General features: G+C 38.1%; 1 protein-coding gene across 9 annotated transcripts in view; it reads right to left on the bottom strand.

The window, feature by feature from the left end:
* Window positions 1–19980, bottom strand: part of stxbp5l (syntaxin binding protein 5L) — a 125324-nt gene that overhangs the window by 39765 nt on the left and 65579 nt on the right. For all 9 annotated transcript variants that reach the window (XM_063888139.1, XM_063888142.1, XM_063888140.1 and 6 more), the window contains exons 5-8: window positions 17618–17752; window positions 8849–8912; window positions 7013–7096; window positions 3220–3343 (exon numbers count right to left, since the gene is read on the bottom strand). In XM_063888139.1, coding sequence (XP_063744209.1) covers window positions 3220–3343; window positions 7013–7096; window positions 8849–8912; window positions 17618–17752 — 407 coding nt within the window. The remainder of the gene's footprint in view (window positions 1–3219; window positions 3344–7012; window positions 7097–8848; window positions 8913–17617; window positions 17753–19980) is intronic.

The following is a 19980-nucleotide window of genomic DNA, read 5'->3' as shown; positions in this document are numbered from 1 at the left end:
GTTCTCTTAACAAAAGCCTTTTTTTAAAGTGAAAAAAATATGAAAGGAATAAAGACTTCAAACTGGGAGACTTTCAAAATAAAACAGACGTTTCAATTAACGATATCACAATGGATTATACGGGTACCTGTAACATAGAAGGAGGCAAAAAGTCAATCATTGGATCACATCGTCCACATTGCAACCATTCAAAGCCAGTTTAAGATCAGTACATTTTCCCTTTTACGAAAAAACAAGTTAATGTGTGGGGGACAGGAACATGGACTTAAGCCTTTGAAAACCATTTGCATGCACACAAACCTATATAACACACTACAGGAAGTAGCAAAATAGTGCTCCTTTAAAGGTCTCCTATTATGCTATGTTGAATAATATAGTGTAGGGCAATATCTATACAAAACTTGTCTGTGAAGTGTTTTGCTCAAAATACCAAACAGATCACCCATTGCAGCATGCCTCACACCCCTCTATTTCAGCCCTGTTCCTGATGTGCTGATTCTGTGACTGTGGCTTTAAACTTGAGCTGAGCTGGCCACACCCCTTTGGAGCGTCATGCAGCTCTCTGTCTGAAAAGAGAAGTTTCTAACAGAGAAACTCATCTAAACGCTGCCGTGAATAAACGCCATATTATGTTCCAAACCACATCAAGCATTATTTCTGAAACACTTCTCAGTGTTCACCAGTAGAACAGTGACATTATATGTAATATATATACAACAACTGTAAGTTCCTCCTGCAGACATCCTGGTGAATACACAGAGGTGCTGCAGAGGGGATTCAGCTCGCTGACTGTATATTGCGGACGATAGGTTGGGACGTGTCATGTGGGCGGGACGTTGCCAGGAGTGTAATGTAAAGCCAGCCCACATTTTTGTTATGACGTCATAACCGAAGCAAATCTGGATCAGCTCGTTTGTACCCTCGTTTTTAGAGATCGGGGTAAGGAGGAAAGAGAGAGGGTTGTATTTTCTCACACTTTGTGAGTCTCCTTACACACCGGGGACACACATTTATGTATAAAAGACAGCAAAAATCACACTTTTCTACATAAACTGGTAGAAAGTGTGATTTGGCTGATTTTAAGCTGTTCATGCATTGCTTTTCATGAAAAAAACTCTATCAGCCAGCCAAAGCTCTGGGTGATGGTGACTTATCTTCACAGATAAGGCTCAAAGGTATGGGATTACACTCTGAAATGTTACAGCAGGAAAGGACATATTCCCTTATCCCTTAAAAGGATAATGTTATTTTATGTTTCTACGTTTTCAGTTCAGTCAGATTCTCTCCTCTTATAATAAATGTTACTGCTCCATTTTCTGCCCTCAGCGACTTTGGTGTCCTTTCACCTTGCAGCCATTGCTCTCCTCCTCCTTTCGTCTAGGTTTTACAGTAGCTCATTTTCATTCATGCAAGCACTTAATAAAACAAATGTTTGTTCCTTTCCTCAAGGACACATAAAACCCAGAGCCCTGACTGCTGTCTTCTAACGCTGACTCAGAGTGTTTGCTCAAACTAAAGTGACAAAATATACAATACCTTCTACTAGGCAAGTTCTAGTAATTACTTTTTCTTCTCCGTCAAGTAGGTTCAACATGGCAATAAAGATAAAATACATGTTTACACAGTCCTTTTCATTTAGCTTTCTGGTTTTATTTAAAATCAATAAACTTTTTGATAGTCAATATATACTTATAATAATAGTTAACTTTGAAAGGTGCATAGGCTACCCACCTCTGGTTAGGTAATTATATTAAAAAATATGATAATATTTAACACTGCTGAATCGTTGAATCATTTAAACTTACGACCGCTGCAGATTTTTTGTCATGAATAAAACATACATTTCTTTATGCATACAAAAAAGGTTGTGAGGATGGATGATATTCTCCGGCTTATGGCTTTTTTGTTCATGGAAGTGCAATGATTTGATGTTGCTCCTACAGTAGGTTCAGATCGAGGTCTCCCTCTAGCTAAGATGTAAGACCGAGCATGACCGGTGGCATCAGCATCCAGGAAGCAAACGCAACGATTACCAAGCTGATGTGAACACTGAGGCATTTTAATGAGAAAACTGAAATCTCCACAGATGTGATGGTTGTGGTAGTGTGATGATTAGCTAACAGTGCCAGCATCAGCTCATGATTTAAATAATGGAACAGAATAAATGTGTTTATTTACTTCTAGAACCGAGGGTGATTGCACATCTACCAGGTGATAACATGTTGACTGTCTCTCATTCACTTATGTTTCAGCTTTCTCCTCCCTCGTTCTTCCCCTTCCTTTCACTGTCACCCTGTGTGATATCACATATCTGACACATATCTGGCAAATAAAGAATCTGCTGGCATTTAACCACGCTTCCAGGCCTGTTGCCCCGTTCCTATGTTTCAATCGCCCACGTCCTTCCCTCTTGCCTTCCTGTTTTGTAATTTTGCCACAGATCACAGCTAACATTAACTGACTATTCATCACCAGAGATATGACAAGGTCAGGATACCCTGCCAGTGCACAAAGCATGCCAGAGGAGGAGGCAAACAGAAGCGGGGTTAGTCAGAGGAAGCGCTCATGGAGATGCATGTGGCGTGAAAGTCGTTCAACAAAACCAGTGTGCAAGTTTTCTTACCTGACAGCCAAATGGTAGCAGAGTCATTTTTATATTAGCTTTGTCTTGTATTCTAAGTGATGATAATAAGCTTGGATGAAAAATACATAGTTGGTGGCTGGTTAGATTCAGAAAACTCAGTGGTGTATCTGTCACATTAAAATACCAGGAAACAATCCCTTTGATTATTAACTCAACTTTTCTGTTACAAATATTAACAAGTTATTAGAGCTGACAAATCTGAAATACTTTTCACACAGTAACGGTTGTAGTGGAATTTGACATTTTTCATTAATACTTTTTTGCAGTAAAAGCCTTTTCTTTGTGTATATTAAACAAAATGTTTTTTCCTTCGATTAAAACCAAAATGTTTGCATATACTGTATACAAAGCAAAACATGAAGCTTGAGTTATATATTTTTTTAAATGTAACCTATGAAGTATTAATTTGATCACAAATACATGATATTAGAGGTTTATGCTCAATTGTGTTCCATTAATTTTGTTGAATTGCAGTTGCTAATGGCCCACGGTCCCCTTTCTTTCCCACAGAGGATCAAAGTTTCATTTTGTCAAGTAATTAAAGAAAAACATGTATACTGTAGGTGTGTTCTCACCATGAGGGAAGGTGACCTGGAATGGCTTGGTGGTGTTTCTGAGGTTCCACATGGACAGGCTGCCGTCTGAGTGACTGCACATGAACTGCTTCCCTTCGTGATGCCAGCCGGCTGAATGGATGGCCTGGACCGATAAAACATTGGAATGTCATTAATAGAAGCATGCGATGAACATTACACAGTATGTCAACATGTTGAAGATTAGTTTCAGGATCACTAATTCATTTGAGGTTAAAATTCCTTTTCCAAATTCAGTTAAAAAATGTTACTTTATAAAGCAACTCAAACTCATCTGCACAACAACCTGTTACTAGAACACTCCTATAAATAAATACTACAGAAGCCACTCTCTGTGGTCCTAGAGTATGTAGAAGAGAACAATCCTAAGGTGAGGGTTGTAGGTAACATAATAAAATCATATATGCTTTATATTGATTGCTCTGTGGCAATGTTCTAGCTTTGAAAATTGACTTTCATTACTGTGATGTGCATGCTGAGACACCGCAGCTAAGTGCAGGGGAAACATTATGCCATTTTTGAGCCAAAACAACAATAACAAAGCAGTAATGAGGCTCAGAGCAGAAGCCTGCTTTCCTTTCGTTGCCCTGCACTCACTGTGTATCTGATGTTGCCTTCCAAGCACTCAGTGTACTCGTCGCACAATTCATCAAACAGCTGCGGAGTCTATAATCTGCCTGTTTAAACATGCCTACATGCTTCCCTTTTCCTGTCATTTCAGTGTTATTTCAGTACCTTTTCAACACCAACACCCAACACTGTCAAAGCCATGTTCCCAAGAGGAATCAGTGAGAGGGGTCTTTAGGAGATACGTCACAGAAAACTGTCTAAATGTTAGTCACACGTTCTATGCTGCACACTTTGTGAACATCTACAACCATGAGAAAAATTCTTCTTCAACTTTCTTTTGGCCAAACATCAGAATAATCTACTTATTGCCGTTGCTGGAGATCTTAACATGCCTTCTAAATTTAAATGTATCCTTTGGAAGACCTCCTTTAAAACATATTTAACAGTTTTTTTTATGTCAAATGCAAAGAGGTTATAATAAAGTATACTTGTGAGTGCATTCATATGGCATTAGCTTTGTTAAATGAATATTTCCCAATTTGAATACCCAGCATGCACCAGCGTTGAGTATTTAAAATGTGATTTAGCCTTAGGTGCATGACTTTAATTGTTTAATGTGTAACACATTTTGCTTCCAGACAGGGTTAAATGTCAAGTAAAGCCAGTTCACAACTTCATATGTTTACGGTATATGTATACAGTTAGTTTCCTTCACCAATGGTACATTTGATACAGTGCTTTTGAAAATATAAAAAATGTAAATCCAAAGAAATTCAAAATAGAAAAGCCAAAGAAGTTAAAACAATACAGACCATTCTAACGTTTGATTTATCAGCAAGAGCACACATAAAGGTGTCCAAATAAACCAGAGTGAGAAGCTATGATGCAGAACTTCCTCCCTTTTGTCGTTGGGATGTAGTTGTTGTAGTTTTCTGTGTACTCTGCTGAAGAGGTGTGAGACATGATGCTGTGCTGTGCTGGAGGTGATGCACATAAAACCACAGTAATGAATGTGAGCAGGATGTGACTCTTCACAGCAGATGGGACAGGAGATGAGAGGTTGCATCGGATGCAGAGGATAAGTGCCATGAGGTGAAAACGTCTATATGCCAAATTGGTTTTGAGGCCACAGGGGTTAAACAAAAAGGATTGAATAACAGTGATGTGTACGGTTGGGAGTGATTGTGTCTGTGTGTGTGCATGCAATGGAAACTCTGAACTGACCTTGGATCCAATGTCCAAAGACATACTGTACACATGGTAAATTAAAACAATTTAAGGCCATTCCAGTAATCTAGTTTTAGTTTACACCGGGCACTCTAATTAATGAGGCTTGTATAGCAGATAATGTTAAGAAGAGGAAATGCAATGTGGACCTATTTAGCACCTGTAACTGAATTATAAAACACAATAGAATCAAAAAAAGAGCTTTATAATCACTGTGATTTGTGTTGTGTTTTCAGAGGGCACTATATGTTACACATTATGTATAATTATGTAGTGGAAGAGCTGGAAATGGCTCTCTATCTATTTGAAATATCTCATACTCCTGTACTTTGGAGTGGTGGAGGAATGAGTCCTCAAACTCGGAAATGATAAGCATTATGCCTTTCCCTCAGATTTCCCTTATCTCAACGTTAATGTTTTTCTTGGTTAGATGCCTGGATTATTGTCCGTACTTAACACAAGCTTAAAAGATGTTCACATGTTCTACAGCATAAAATATGTCAGTTAATACCCCACTTGTAAATGTCAATAGAATTTATTTTCTACAATATTTAAAAATCTTCTGGTCAAGGGTCCCCTTGCCATGCTTTAATTGTATTGAGCCTAGAACAACTCATCTTTGCTGCACCACAATGTTACTAGTACAAACCTTATCAAATGACAACTTAACAGTAAGAACACACAGGGTTTGTCTTAAGACCACAAACACAATCTCACCGTACGCTTCAATGATAAGTGGGTGAAGTGGCAATAGACGCAGTCGGCACCTGTTTGAGCTGACAGTGCTGCATGCTGCTCGGTCTGGTATTAGCATGCCTGAGTCCTCCAATTACTGCTTCATGTTCAAAAAGCAGTAATTGGTTGGTAGGCCAACCAGCATAGGAACACAGCACTTGATGACAAGGACGCCTTCTATTAAAAATAAGACAAGTTGATGCAAGTATCCTCAATTTTGTTGATATTCAAAGTACAGGCGTATAAAAAAGCTCTTCATGCCACTGAATAATATGTTAAGTGATGGGAGGAAGATGAAAAGATCAGACGGAGGCTGTTCAGGCACCCGTATGCTCACCTTTTTCCTTTGCTATTCAAACTGATATATGCTTTTAGCATAAATGGATCTCAGTTGAAGGTACTTTCAGTAATTTCTTTGACTGAAAGCATGAATCACCAAGTGGTTTCGGGCTGCATGATTACGGCCAAAGTCATATTCATGATTACTTTAACCAATGTCATATTAGACTTCCCCAGCTTAATGTGTGCAAATTTCCGATTTGCTTATCTGCTCTCTGCTTTTAAATGCTCTTCCACTTTGGACTACAGTCACAAACTAATTTCAAATGTCAATATTGCAGTAGATCATGTTTATTGAATTGTTTTAGCCAAAATTGTGAATGCGATTAATATTTGATTAATTGCGCTGAGACAGGTGTTGGATATTGATCTATAATTTGCAGGTGTTTTTGCTGAGGAACCATCGAAGTGCAATGCCATGTGTGAAGTTGTTTGCATGAGCAGTTCATGAAAAAGCTGCAATACTGAAGGCAAGGCAATTAATTTTTTCTTGGAAAGGGACATTTAGATGTATTAATTTTGTAGATAAAAAAAAAAGCTTCCTGGACATTGAAAGGAAAAAGCAGTGAAACAGCTCGTTGTACAGGTATATCTCGACAGTACATTGGTGTCATAAAGCTTTGACATTTATATTCATTTCAATCTCCTACCCCCCCCATGGGAACATGGCTCATTTTTGTTGGAATGTCTCGTTTTCTTCTCACTATCTCCATTGCGGTTTCCTACTTCCTGCTACTATAACAAGGGACCCCCAAAGAGATTGCTGAAATTGAACAAATTTCTACGACTACAATGACGCAAGAGCTACTGAACATGTCCCCTTTGATGTCAGAGTGACATGGATTAGAATACCTGAGAGGATTGTTTGTTCTTTTTTGATGTAATAATGAAAAGTGGAGCTCACCTCATCGTAGCAGATTCTGAAGTCTGCTTTCTTGCCCCGCAGGTCCCACTGTACGATCATCCCGCTCTCAAACCCTATAAGCAGCTGGGAAGGGGGAGTCACAAGGATTGGGAAATAAAGAATATGAAAGGCATTTTTAATTATTCTTTTAAATATCAGATCATAGCACAGCCTACACTAACAGTGCCAATGTAAGTGATATTATAGCAATCTTTGCTGTAGTGTAGGGCAGCAGTTTGCCTAATGCACCCAAAACAATACTTATCCTCCTCTTCCTTTTTCCTTTTTTAAGTCTTTAGTACTCACTACAGTTTTATTCATAAAAAGTTGCAGAGCTAGTCTGCTTTGGGATGGGAGGTATGATTCCAAATGCATTTACTACTATGCACAAAGACTATTATCCACCTGCATGGGTCTGCATTCAACCTTTGATTTGCAGGAGAAGTCAAAGGAGATTAAGAGTTTAGACTAACAAAGTACGTCAATTAATAAAACTACCTCCTGTTATATTGACGCCAGAATGTCTTCTTTACCACTGTCATGTTAAAAAAGGAGCGATGACTCTTTGTCTTTGTTGGCATTTATCAATTAGCCAATCCACCTTCAAGGTTTCACGTATTCTCTCAGCTAAATTTCATTTTAGATTTAAACAACATTTAATACATTTAGACTGAACCCATTCACACATGCCTTCTTCTTCTACACACAATTTACACTCTTATGTTCTATCATACACAGTACTATAGATCAAAACAGGCATCTATAGACAGGCAGCTTCCAAACAATTGTACAGGCACGCACGCACGCACATACACACACACACACACACCAATAAGAAGGGAGAGCAAAGTCGACACAATCTGATCACAGTTCACACGAAATAGAGAGTGATATAACCTAAAAAGAGAGTGGAGAAAAAACGCTCCCCTGCTCAGAGGAAACTCTGTGTGACATCTCAAATAGTAACAGCAAAGCCAAAGGCAAGTGAGGTTGAAAAACAAGTCCCTCTCATACATTTTGCAACCAGTAACCAGGAAGTCCTGTCAACAAATGCATCCGCATACAATCATACATATATATATAGTATATCCCTTAAAAGGTATATGGTATATGGTATGTGGATTAAGATCTATTTCAATATGCCATGTCTTCTTATTTAAACACCTGCAAAAATGATTTTATATCTACTTCTGGTCGTAATTTGTCCTCTCTCTGCGAGATGAAGTCTACACTTTTTATTTGTAACTTCGATGCCACAAGCAGCACTTCTGTCTTTTCTTGCAGAAAGGTATAGCATTGTGCGATAGGGGCTGCACACCCGATTTTTGATGTCTTCACAGCTTGTCAAGTCTGGTTTCATACAGAGGCAGTAAAATCCATTGGGAAAATCAATATGGTCCTCAATGACCTCTCTTTTACAGCTACCTCGTACCTAGCACTTTTCAAACCAATCAGATAGCAGGAGCAGCTTGACACTGAAAAACTCTACACTGCTCAAAGGATTACCTGCAAGTCTCTCACACCACCTATGTCTATATGTGAATAAAGCCACAATGGAAGAAGTACTGTATAAATAATGGCTTTCTTTCTTAGAAAAGAAAGCAAGGCGGAGAGAATAATGGCTTCTAATTACAAAGAAAGAACAGTTGCTAGAGAGAACAATACACATGAAAGGCAGAGGGGAAGTATAAAGGACACTTTAAAATCAAAAGGTTGTTTTAACTAAAGGCAGGGAAGACAGGAAAAGGAGGAAGCCTGTATAGTTTGTGCTACACAGGTTTGTGCGTCAGACTGTGCGTCAGGAGAAACAGAAGTGATGCTGGCGGCATATCTTACCTTGCCTTCATCCTTTGGGCAGTCACTCAAATGAACCACAGGTCCTGGATGAGTTTTAGTTGATCTGTGACCAAAAAAAAAGGAAAAGAGACAGTTGGAAAAGACAGCAACAGTAATACAGCGACACAATACACACATTAAAGAGTAGATGGAAGTAGAACGTTTTATTTTGGTTCAATTAACAAGTCACAGTTGGCTGTTTATTTCAAGGATATACAGCATATATATATATACACATATATATATATATATATATATATATATATATATATATATATATTTGTATATATATATATATATATACAAATATATATATATATATATATATATATATATATATATATATATATTTGTATATATACACATATATATATATATATATATATATATATATATATATATATATATATATATATATATGTATATATATATATATATATATATTTGTTCTGAGCACAACATTATGCAATTGTGGAAACAAATATTCCCTTTGCCAACAACCCTAACCCTAACCCCATGACACACAACATCTATGAGACTATTTAGGTAGATGGTTTAAACATGATATCAACATGATTGGACTGTATGTATGAAAGGGCTGAGCATTTCAAGTTAAAAACACTATTCAAAGCATTGGGAACTTTTTGATAATTTGATGATCACTGCTCTGCTGGCAGCTGATCTGTGGGGAGAGTGAGACAGATTTGGGAAATACAGCAGACACGTTTCCACATCTAACTTTGAAAATTATGAGGTTATTTCTATTCTGTTATTTTTGGAACAGTGGAGAGACAAGACGGTTTTGGTGAGTTTTATTTGGTTCCTGTAGACTTTGAATGTGTGTGTATGTCAATAAACCACTGCTCAAACACATCTCCCTGCTGAATCTACAGGTGGCAGGCTCCACACACACACACACACACACACACACACACACACACACACACACACACACACACACACACACACACACACACACACACACACACACACACACACACACACACACACACACACACACACACACACACACACACACACACACACACCTACACTTGAACCCACTGAAAACAACCAAATTGCCACACTAATTTTCCCCGAGTCTTTGACAGTTAAAGCTTTTTCAAATGTAATAACGTAACACTAATAATGAACATTTTTACTCATGGATTTGACATCAATCACAGCACTACATATAAAGTACAGTATCATTTTGAATTGTTTGAAGTATATATGTAGCACATTCAAAAATGAGACCACAGAGGGATCATGAAGTGCCGCACAAAGAGCTCCACTCCTCTGTATTCTTAAAACCGAGTGAGATGGAACCACTGCTGTTTTAAATTATGCAAAGTCAATGCTTATCCTCGCTCTTACTCAACACGTAAACATTACCACCATGTCGCAGTCAAAACCTGTTCTAACTTTTGCTGCAGCATTAACCTCACCAAGAGGAACACATGGCATGTTGCTGAAATATATTTTAGGTTAATGATAAATTAGATAAAAACAGAAGGGAGTGGGATGTCGTGGTTTAGTGATAAGATGTTCTCCAAACTTAAAGCTATGAAATCATTTTCATCGCCATTGTCCACTTCATCTCAGAGCCCAATAATGGCCACTTGTCACCAGCGACTTCCCTGCAGCAGCCACAGTTATGATATTTCAGCGCCAGGGCTGAAATGTGAGCTGATCTGGGAGGCTGAGGTTAAGTGTGACTGACACGTTCAGATGGGCTCGTTTAGTTATGCCTGCTGCTGGAGTGCGATAAAAACCACGGTAAGCTTTCAATACAGTTCTATTCAGCAGTTAAAGTAGTAATAAAGCCAAGGTATCATCAAACCATCCGCTCTGCACAACACCTGTCCAATCACTGGAGTGCCACAATGGGTGAATGCCAAGAGCTAATCTTGCTACCACAGCCAGCCAGAGCAAATAATGCACTAAGCCGGAATAACATTTCTCATTTAACATGCATGTGCACTTTTAACCCAAGACCTTTTTATTGTACACAAACAAACCCATAACACACCAAAGCAGACGCACTGTTCCGTGGATGACGCTGGATTTACTTTGAGTTGTTCCGGTATACAAGCAAGTTATTAAGGTGTTTGAGAGGAAAAGTTCACAGAAGATATTGAATGTGGGATAAAGAAGGATGGGACTAATAGCAAAGGATTGCTTTTGTGTGTTGAAGGCCATTTCCTCCTGTTGAAGAAAGCCTTACTGACTTATGACTCCTGATAAAGTTTGGCTTACAGCTGACAAGGCTAGTCTTTGAAAGGCTCACAAAGGGAAGGACAATATTTTCACAAAGACATTTTTAGTAAAACTCTGATAAACGGGGTTTGCCAATGCTTGCAATGGTACAGCAATATATTCTGTGATTCCCTAAAGGCTAGAGTATATAGTGGAAAAAAAGTCTTATATATATTCTTCAAAGATGGGGAGTGGTTCTGCTTATACATACAACTTTAAGTAGGTGAAGTAGTAGAAAATAAACCTGAGGTTGGGCCACTATAATACTTTAAAAACCTGTATGTATTGATCATGCTCGTTCAAAAAGGTGTTTATTACTTCAAAAAATATAACATCACTTTAAAGTGGTCCAACTGAGAATAAAATACTTCTGCGTTACAAGCAACTCATCTTTTAACGTTGTACTTGTCCAGAATGGAATTTGATTGGAAGAACAATATTGTAAAACAAGTACTGTAGATTCAATCAGCACACCAATTATCTAGTCTGATTTGATTTCTATCTCTGTCAAGTATGGTCTCCAAGTATTTGAGGTGGTGATTGGGATGTTTCACACCATGAAAATATGCAAGCGAAAGGAAAATGTTTTGCTAGTGAGGTGCTGTGGTTTGAGGCCAGTTTTATTACATTTGAGTGTTTTTGTTGTGGTGTAATGGACGTACTAAACCAACAGATAAACAAGATATCCCAGTATCCCAGTGTCCCCTGTGCTGGTTTGACAATTATGTCACCAGATAGACCAGACAGTCCCAATGAACGACTGTAAAGGCCCCTACTTTAGGGCTAGTTTCAATGTCAGGCGAAAGAAACCGTGTTTTTATTTAAGTCATCCAGAGATTGACTCCCAAGGCTGTTTGAAATCTCAAACACAAATACAAAGACACCTTGAGGTCCAGCAGGACCAGCGGAGCCATGGCAACCCACCACGGTTAGAATAGAGTAAATAATCAGCACGACAGATGAAAAGGAGGGAGCCAGGGCAGGAAATAACATGCCAGCCGCAGGGACGAGAACGACATGAAATGTTTGAATTGTAAAAAGTGTGCCTGATGTACACACACTCACAAATACCTCACCTGTTTTACTCTGATGTCTCATAGAATGCACCAAACTATCATTTAATGTCAAATAAAATATCTGTCCAAACATCTAGCAGTAAAAAAAGATGTTGAACTGCAGCAAAATTCACAAAGATTACTTATGCTGTGTCTTGGTATCATTATTAAAGCCTGTCTTTCAATTGTTTCTAAGGTTAATAAGCACCTACTATTTACTCCCATTTATTTCACCAACTAAATATTTCAGGACACATGGAACAGCACCAATTATTATTATTATTATTTTTAACCAAATTCCTTATAGTTATGAGCAATATAGAATGTGCAAATGTTCCTTCATCCAACCTCCGAGGTAAAAGAAGGTTCTTTGATGTCGTACACTGTATATTTCTGGGAATAGACAGATTTTAAATAGTGTTATTTCTGTGGCGTTGGGGAACTGGGAGTTTGCAAGGGTCCTGCCAAGAATCCTTTAACATACTGTTTAAAATACATCTGCATATACAATAAACCAAGTTATAGCAACAACCTAAACCTATGGACTATGTAGGATTGCAAACATTTAAATACAGGCAGCATTTCCCTTGGCTCAGTAAGATTTTGCAACATCTATTTAGCCAATATCTAGCCCTCAACAAGCTTCTTATATTTTTCTTTAAGCATTGTTCTCTAATGTTTTTAAATGTCTGTGTATAATCCTAAAGACAGAGTTGGATTCATGTTTTTTTCTTTGAAACATCAGCAAACAATAAATCAATGTAGATCTTATGATGTGGTTTTACTCTTTCATTTGTCATCCTTCTCCAGACATTATCTGAAACATAATATATAATGTATTAAGGGAGACTTTCATTCCCTCTTCTGCCGACTCAATGAATCATAACATTTATTTTAAGGATTGGCAGCGCGTCTGGCTGACATTGTTTCTGGAAAGACGGAGAGAAAATTAAATAAGATTTTGGCATCTCAGCTTTGTCAGGGTTTTTGTTCTACAGCCTCTAAAATATGGGCTGATTTCCTGAAACCCCTTCAACATTGCTTGTGGCAGTGAAAGGAATCTTGCATTATTGGTTTAATATTCAATGTCACTATCTCCTTGCAAATTTTCTTTTCTAGTAGACGTGCTTTCATTTTTTTACTGAAACCAGACTTAGCACTAACATGATTATCATCCCTGGCTGTGCCTCAAATGTCCCAAGGACACACTTAGAGGCACAGTTATACCTAATCATAAACAAAATAAATTGATATCTGAATATGCACTTCTCTATAGAACCCAATACGATTTCAGGTCACACTTGCCATTTAATATTGTGGGGTACAGCTGAGTTTTGAATTAATCTTATTATATAACCATCTTACCTTTATCAGTAGAAATGAAAAAAATCCCCAAATGCATTTAACCTCATTAGACCTGAATCAATTTATGTCCCAATTCTAAAAATGTTTAAGGTGCCCCCAGAATTTTATGATTTAATTTCTCTGTCGAAAACTTCTACATATTCCACTACATACATTCTGATTAATATAAAATTCAATGTAAGTCTTAATGTGATTTAACCATGACCTTGTTTCGTCAATAAAAACATCAGCAGCTATTCTTTCTTTTCTAAGTGTATTTGAAAATGACTTTTTCAAGCGGGTCTCTCGAGAATTTTTTTTTCCTTTTAAGAAAACTTGTTAGCTCAAGAATTGTGGGCCCAGGATGAAAGCTCAATGCTTTTTTTTTTTCTTTTACAATTTGAACAACAGAAATAGCCAAACATGCCAATGTTCATTACGGCTGACACGACGCCAGGCGTAAACAAAATGATGCTCATCACAGAGATATATGAACTGAAGCATGTGTGTGAGTTTGTACCAGGCTGCATCCCCATATCTCATCCTGGAATGAATTTTCTGAAGATGAACTTCTGCATTAAATATGTTGCAAACCCATTTGAATTTCAATGAGCTCCCATGTATTGGGACCTGGTTGAATTGTTGATATAACAGATTTCTTTTCAAGGGAGCATACTCTGGTTTGTATTAAATGAATGCATCTGTGAACGGCTGCTACACAAACAAACCCTGTGAGAACACATGAAAAACAGTCAAACACTCACACACTGATGTTTGTAAACAGCGCAGCGAGTGGGTGAGTGTTCCCATGCTCCCTTGCAGGAAGAGCTGTAAGTCCCCCCTCATCCTTATTCATGTTTAGTAAAATACCTCCACAAACTGTGAAACTCCCCAGCGACTGTCGGTGTTGTTCAGAGACAATTCATTCTCTACTAGTTCAACTTCTAGTGAACTCCGCCTCAGAGTGCTGACGGTAAGAGAATGGAGAATATATTACAGTTAATGCTCGAGCAAAATATACTGCAATATGGAATGTAGAGAAAGCTATTTTTGAGATGTGAGACCCACTTTAGTCAGATCAGCGTCGTTACTACCTATATTCTTAAAACTGCTTTTGCGTGCATTCAATCTTTATCTGATATGTTAATATACGGAATCCAAAAAGATTACAGTGATATATAGTATATAATATGTATAGTATCATACTTTTGTGTATTCTAACATATTTCTGAATATTTCATATTAGTCATTAAAATGTAGAAATGGATTTTACAATTGTAAAGTGGGGGAATATAATGTACAATAGTGCGGTATTACATCACAATAATATATATTCTTGCTCCCTTTGCGGCTCTAAAGAATTATAGCTACTTGGAACTCTTGCAGTTAGGAGGCTGACAGGGAAAAGAAAAGGAAACAATGTGTGCACACCCCAGGAAATGGGTAAGTAGAGGTGGTGGGACAAAAGAGAAAAATAAAAACCTGACCTGCCTGAATCTTCAATGGGATTTACCAACCATTGTCAATTTCATTTAGACAGATTAAGGTTATGGCTTCACCCAATAAAATGTGTACCCTTGCTGTATGATATAGTGACCTGGCTCCTTTCCTATAAAGTTTAATGTTATATTTCATAAATGTGTAATAGTATTTTATGACGTAAGGGTAACAGGACGCCCAACTGTAGCAAAGCCTTTCATTACATTATGAATTATGTGCGGCACATTTTCTTTCTAACACTTTTAGCCTGATTTCTTTTGGGAAAAAATCGTTCTGTTGACTGTGTGGTAAGAAATCAACAAACCAAAAATCCTGTTAAAATGCCAACAAGTGTCTCTGCCTCTAAGACTTTAGCAATGATTGGTGCAGAACGCCCTCTAACACACACACACACACACACACACACACACACACACACACACACACACACACACACACACACACACACACACACACACACACACACACACGTGTTATGATTGCTCACTACAGTTGGGGCTGTCACAAGGCAACAGGGCTTGGTATGAGAGTGACTTGTGACTGACAGTGCAGCAGGGGACGTGTCAGGGTAACACCAGAACAAAGAAGCGTAGGTGGGTGAAACCAAGAAGAAACCAACAATACAATACCACTGAGCACCATTTGTTTTTATGCCACATGAAGTTGTCAATCTGTGGCATATGTCAGCTGCACAGACAACACTTGTGAATGTCGAAAAACAATAAATGCTTCTGTTGACTGGAAGTGATATGACATCGAAATCAGGAACAACATTTATAATGATTCATGCCATAGGGAGAAGTAGTACCTGGATCTTTTACTGAAGTACAACTAGGTTTTTTTCAAATCTGGGTAACAGGAGCGCTGTGCCCTCTTACCGCCGTGCGCCCTCATACCAAAATGCCAATTTTTCTCGTAAAGTTTAAAGTGGAGCCAGAAAACAATAGTTCTGTACGTGAAAAACTGTATAATTACTCCAAAAAATATGAAAATCGTGTAAAATACATCATCAGTCGGCAGAGACAGCTTAGTTTTTAACGGATCTCCGAATAAAGAGGGGATCGATGTCCGGTCGGTCTGCCTGTGGACGAGTGGCAGGCAGCAGGTTTACACTGAAACTGTGCTTTCTGAATTAGATCGTTTCTTTTACTGTCCTTTTTTTCTGTAGAGGAAGTAAAGAAACCGTAACTCAGGATTGATTTGTTGTTTGAGGTGCAGTAAGTTTGTTGTTTGAGACTCAGTAAGATATGAAGAAACTATTATTTTTCCGCTTGACTCTTATGCAGTATTTTCATTGGGCGGGGCTGGAATTCGGTCTGAAATTGACGCTAGCGCCCTCATACTATATTTTTCTAGAAAAAAACCCTGACAACTGTCAGTACTAAATGGGGATTATACAGCAAATTGTGATGAAAAATATTGGCATCAAAATATACTTAAGTAGCAAAAGTGAAAGTACCCGTTATGGCCCACTTTTATAATAATAAATAATAAAATACTTTGATGTATTTGTGTGTCTTTTACAGCTGGTAAAGGTGGAGCTATTTTGAATTACATTATATGCTGCTGGCTACATCAATATTTCAATGTTTGGTTATTAGTTGATTGGTTTTCTGGATTTAAAGTAAAGTTGATTGATTAAGCTTTGTTTGTTTTTATTCTCACTCTGCATACTATGTAAAATATCAAAGTCCAAATGACAGATGGTACATGGTTCAGATTGCTATAGCAACAGCATCTAGTTGAACTAGAATGATTGAGCAAAGTTCATTTTAAGGTAGTCAGTTTGAACTTAAAAGTGGCTGAACAATGATGTATGAATACACATGAGAAATGGGCCAAACCTAACATTACGAGCACAAAATTGCACTGGCAATCCAATGATTTTGGACACAAAGCAATTTGTCTGTGTGTGTGTGTGTGTGTGTGTGTGTGTGTGTGTGTGTGTGTGTGTGTGTGTGTGTGTGTGTGTGTGTGTGTGTGTCTGTGTCTGTCTGTGTCTGTCTGTAAGCCATTTGAAGTGGAGGAAGGGAATCAGTCAGGTCATTTTAGCAATTTTCACAAAATACCCATCCCAAAAAAAATGTTTTGCATCTTTTTATGCCAAGATAAGAGACCCATAATAACAAAGAAACTCACCTGTTGTTTTGCTAAAAACAAAGCCAATAAGTAAACCTAATCTGATTAGCTGATTCAAACCTACTGATAAAACATCAAAGGGTAGAGTGGTTTTTGCCAACCCTTAATTTCTCCACTATTTATTCCATTTTAGATATGAACCATGAAATATGTTTGAGATTAACCTTCAAAGAGATCGCAGCTCTTGAGTCATGTGAAACTGCAGAAAACAAATTAAGTCATGACCTCCCTGAGAGGCAAGATGGGAAAACGTTTATACTGTACATACTACACAATTTGTTTTGAACACCTTGCCAATCAGGGGCTTTATAGTATACATGTGTTTTCTTAAAACGTTATTTTTGTCAGCGAAAACATCTAAATTAAAGTTGACTGCCTGACCAGCATCATCATGATCTCAATTAATGTGTACTTTCATGCTAACAGTTAGCATTATTTCTGTGGACTCATGTCGGGAGCATGGGAAACTCACAGTTCTATGGCCTTGTTCCACATGATGACGTATCCAGACAGAATGAAGGACTCGATGTTGACGATGTGTGTGTTTCCACGCTCTGTCCCGACGTACAGCCATTTACTCTGAAAGGGAAGGTGGCAAAACGTGATCCTGGAGAACAAGAGAAAGAGGACAGAGAGAGAGAGAGAGAGAGAGAGAGAGAGAGAGAGAGAGAGAGAATGCGTGTTAGAATATGAAAAGTCACAAAGGGATCCATGCTTCAGTTTGTTAAAAAACAAACACCTGCTTCAGTTAAATTCTAATATTGTGCTTCAAAATGTCAGAGAAGCCAGAAGCAAAATAATAGGATTAAGATAATGAAGTACACAATAACATTCAAAAATATGATGCAGTCGACTGAACATTGACAAGTTTGTTTGATAGAAAATACATTAGTTTAGTTCTTAAAAACAAACAAGGCATTTTGTTGGCATGACATTGTCCTTTGGCTATTTAAAATTGTTTCAGTTTTTGGCACAACACAAACTAAGATACCAAAATAAATTGGTGTGAAGACAGTTATTCAACAAAACAATTGTTGGACAACAGACAAGGTCAATAAAACTGCGTTCTAGCTATGTTGTCATCTAGTGAGAAATGACGATGGCAATCTGCAACTTTTAATATGCAGAGTACTGTACACGGCTTTTGGCAGCCTACCTAAGCCAGTGTTTAATGGTAATAACGGCCCTTTTCCATAGACGTCATACCATGACTCATTGACGGAACTTATAGTCTGACTCATTCTTCAATCAAGGTTTAATTTAGCACTCAGCAGGAAAGTGGAAAGCTTTTTCACCTCCACAATGCAGCACATTACCTATAGATGTTCCTGCCTACATGTGCTCCTCTTGACCTTTATGGGGATGCTCCTGTTTCTCTCTTGTCAGAGAACTTTTGAACTCAGCCTGTAAGCTCTCTCTAAACCATTATAAATAGGTATGTCAAGGAGCCCTTCAGAACATGTGCCAGAAGCAGAAGCATGAACTGTTTCTGTGTTCTGTTGCACTACACAGTGGCTTTTACACATGTGCACTTTAGCCTAAACTGGTCCACCACTCAACATCTCCTTTGTTAAGAGCTTTAAATAGTGTAAATACTTGACTGTTATTCAGAGTTTATCCATCATTTTGGACCATAGATTTCCATTATGGAACATCTGTGATAATCCACTAAAATATATAACAACATATTGTATACATTTGTTTCAATATCAAGTTAGCATTTAACCACATCTGCTGCCTAAACAGTTATTCAGAACAACTTGAAAACTACACTGAACTACAATATAAAAACAAGACTGCATCTAATACAGGTTAATACAGGTTTACTGCATTTAAACAGAATCAACCAGCATTTGCCACCTGTGGAAAAGACTGGGCAGCTGCTCCATCACTGTAATGCCAGAACAGAGAGGATTAAAGCTTGGTTGAGATTAGCCTTCACTGAGTCCTCTGCCTAAATTTCCAGAGGAAAAAGGACAGCAATGGTTGGGCTAGGGAGTGCTTGCATATATTTAGACTTCACTCAGAGCAAGACAAGGTACTACTATAGCCTACATGACCACACCTTACTGGAAAAAGGACACACAGAGTGTTTGAATACCCTGACACACCAAGGTGGCTCCTGTCTCATCGTTAGTTTTTTCGCAATGTCATGTGCTGCCACTGCCGCAATTCTTCGCCACAGTCGATCATGTTATGAAATGATCCTTACATTCGGGTGTTTTCATGGCTGTCTGGAATGAAAGTGGAGAGAGACAGATGAAAATGATTGGTGACGCTGCTCTGTTTAATGTGTATCGGACTCACAACTTGTGTATTAGAAGTCCGACATTTTCCACTTTCCCTTTTACTGGATGAATGACAGATACAGACTACAGCTGACTGAAGTTACAGAGAGTTATTTCGTGGTGTGTTCATGTGGGACTTTTATGGCCAAGCAACTTGAGGTGACGTCGTAGATGATGTCAGTTTGGTGTATCTGATACAATTAAACTAGGTTATCCTTTTGGGATTTAAAACATTATCCTAATACTTTACAAGCTGTATATACTGTATACACAAACCCTGATAATTGCTATTAGCAAATTAACAAAAGGTCATGAATCCCTGTAAGGTATTCCTGTGGCATATTACAATTACTATGATGTGATGAAAGTCTGCTTGTACCATTATTGCTCTGGAATTACCAATTTACATCTTCATAATCACCTTAACCAGGGAAGAAAGATCCGCACACATCAAGTTACCCCTGTCCATGCTGATTACCTTGGGGAAGGTGGGGTGGGGGGGGGGGGGTCATTGGGCTCGAGCCCCACAGCCATGCCTCTAGCAAGC

This window comes from Eleginops maclovinus, chromosome 7 (assembly GCF_036324505.1).
Source record: "Eleginops maclovinus isolate JMC-PN-2008 ecotype Puerto Natales chromosome 7, JC_Emac_rtc_rv5, whole genome shotgun sequence".
Lineage (NCBI taxonomy): Eukaryota > Metazoa > Chordata > Actinopteri > Perciformes > Eleginopidae > Eleginops > Eleginops maclovinus.
This window is presented reverse-complemented; position numbering and strand designations above follow the sequence as displayed.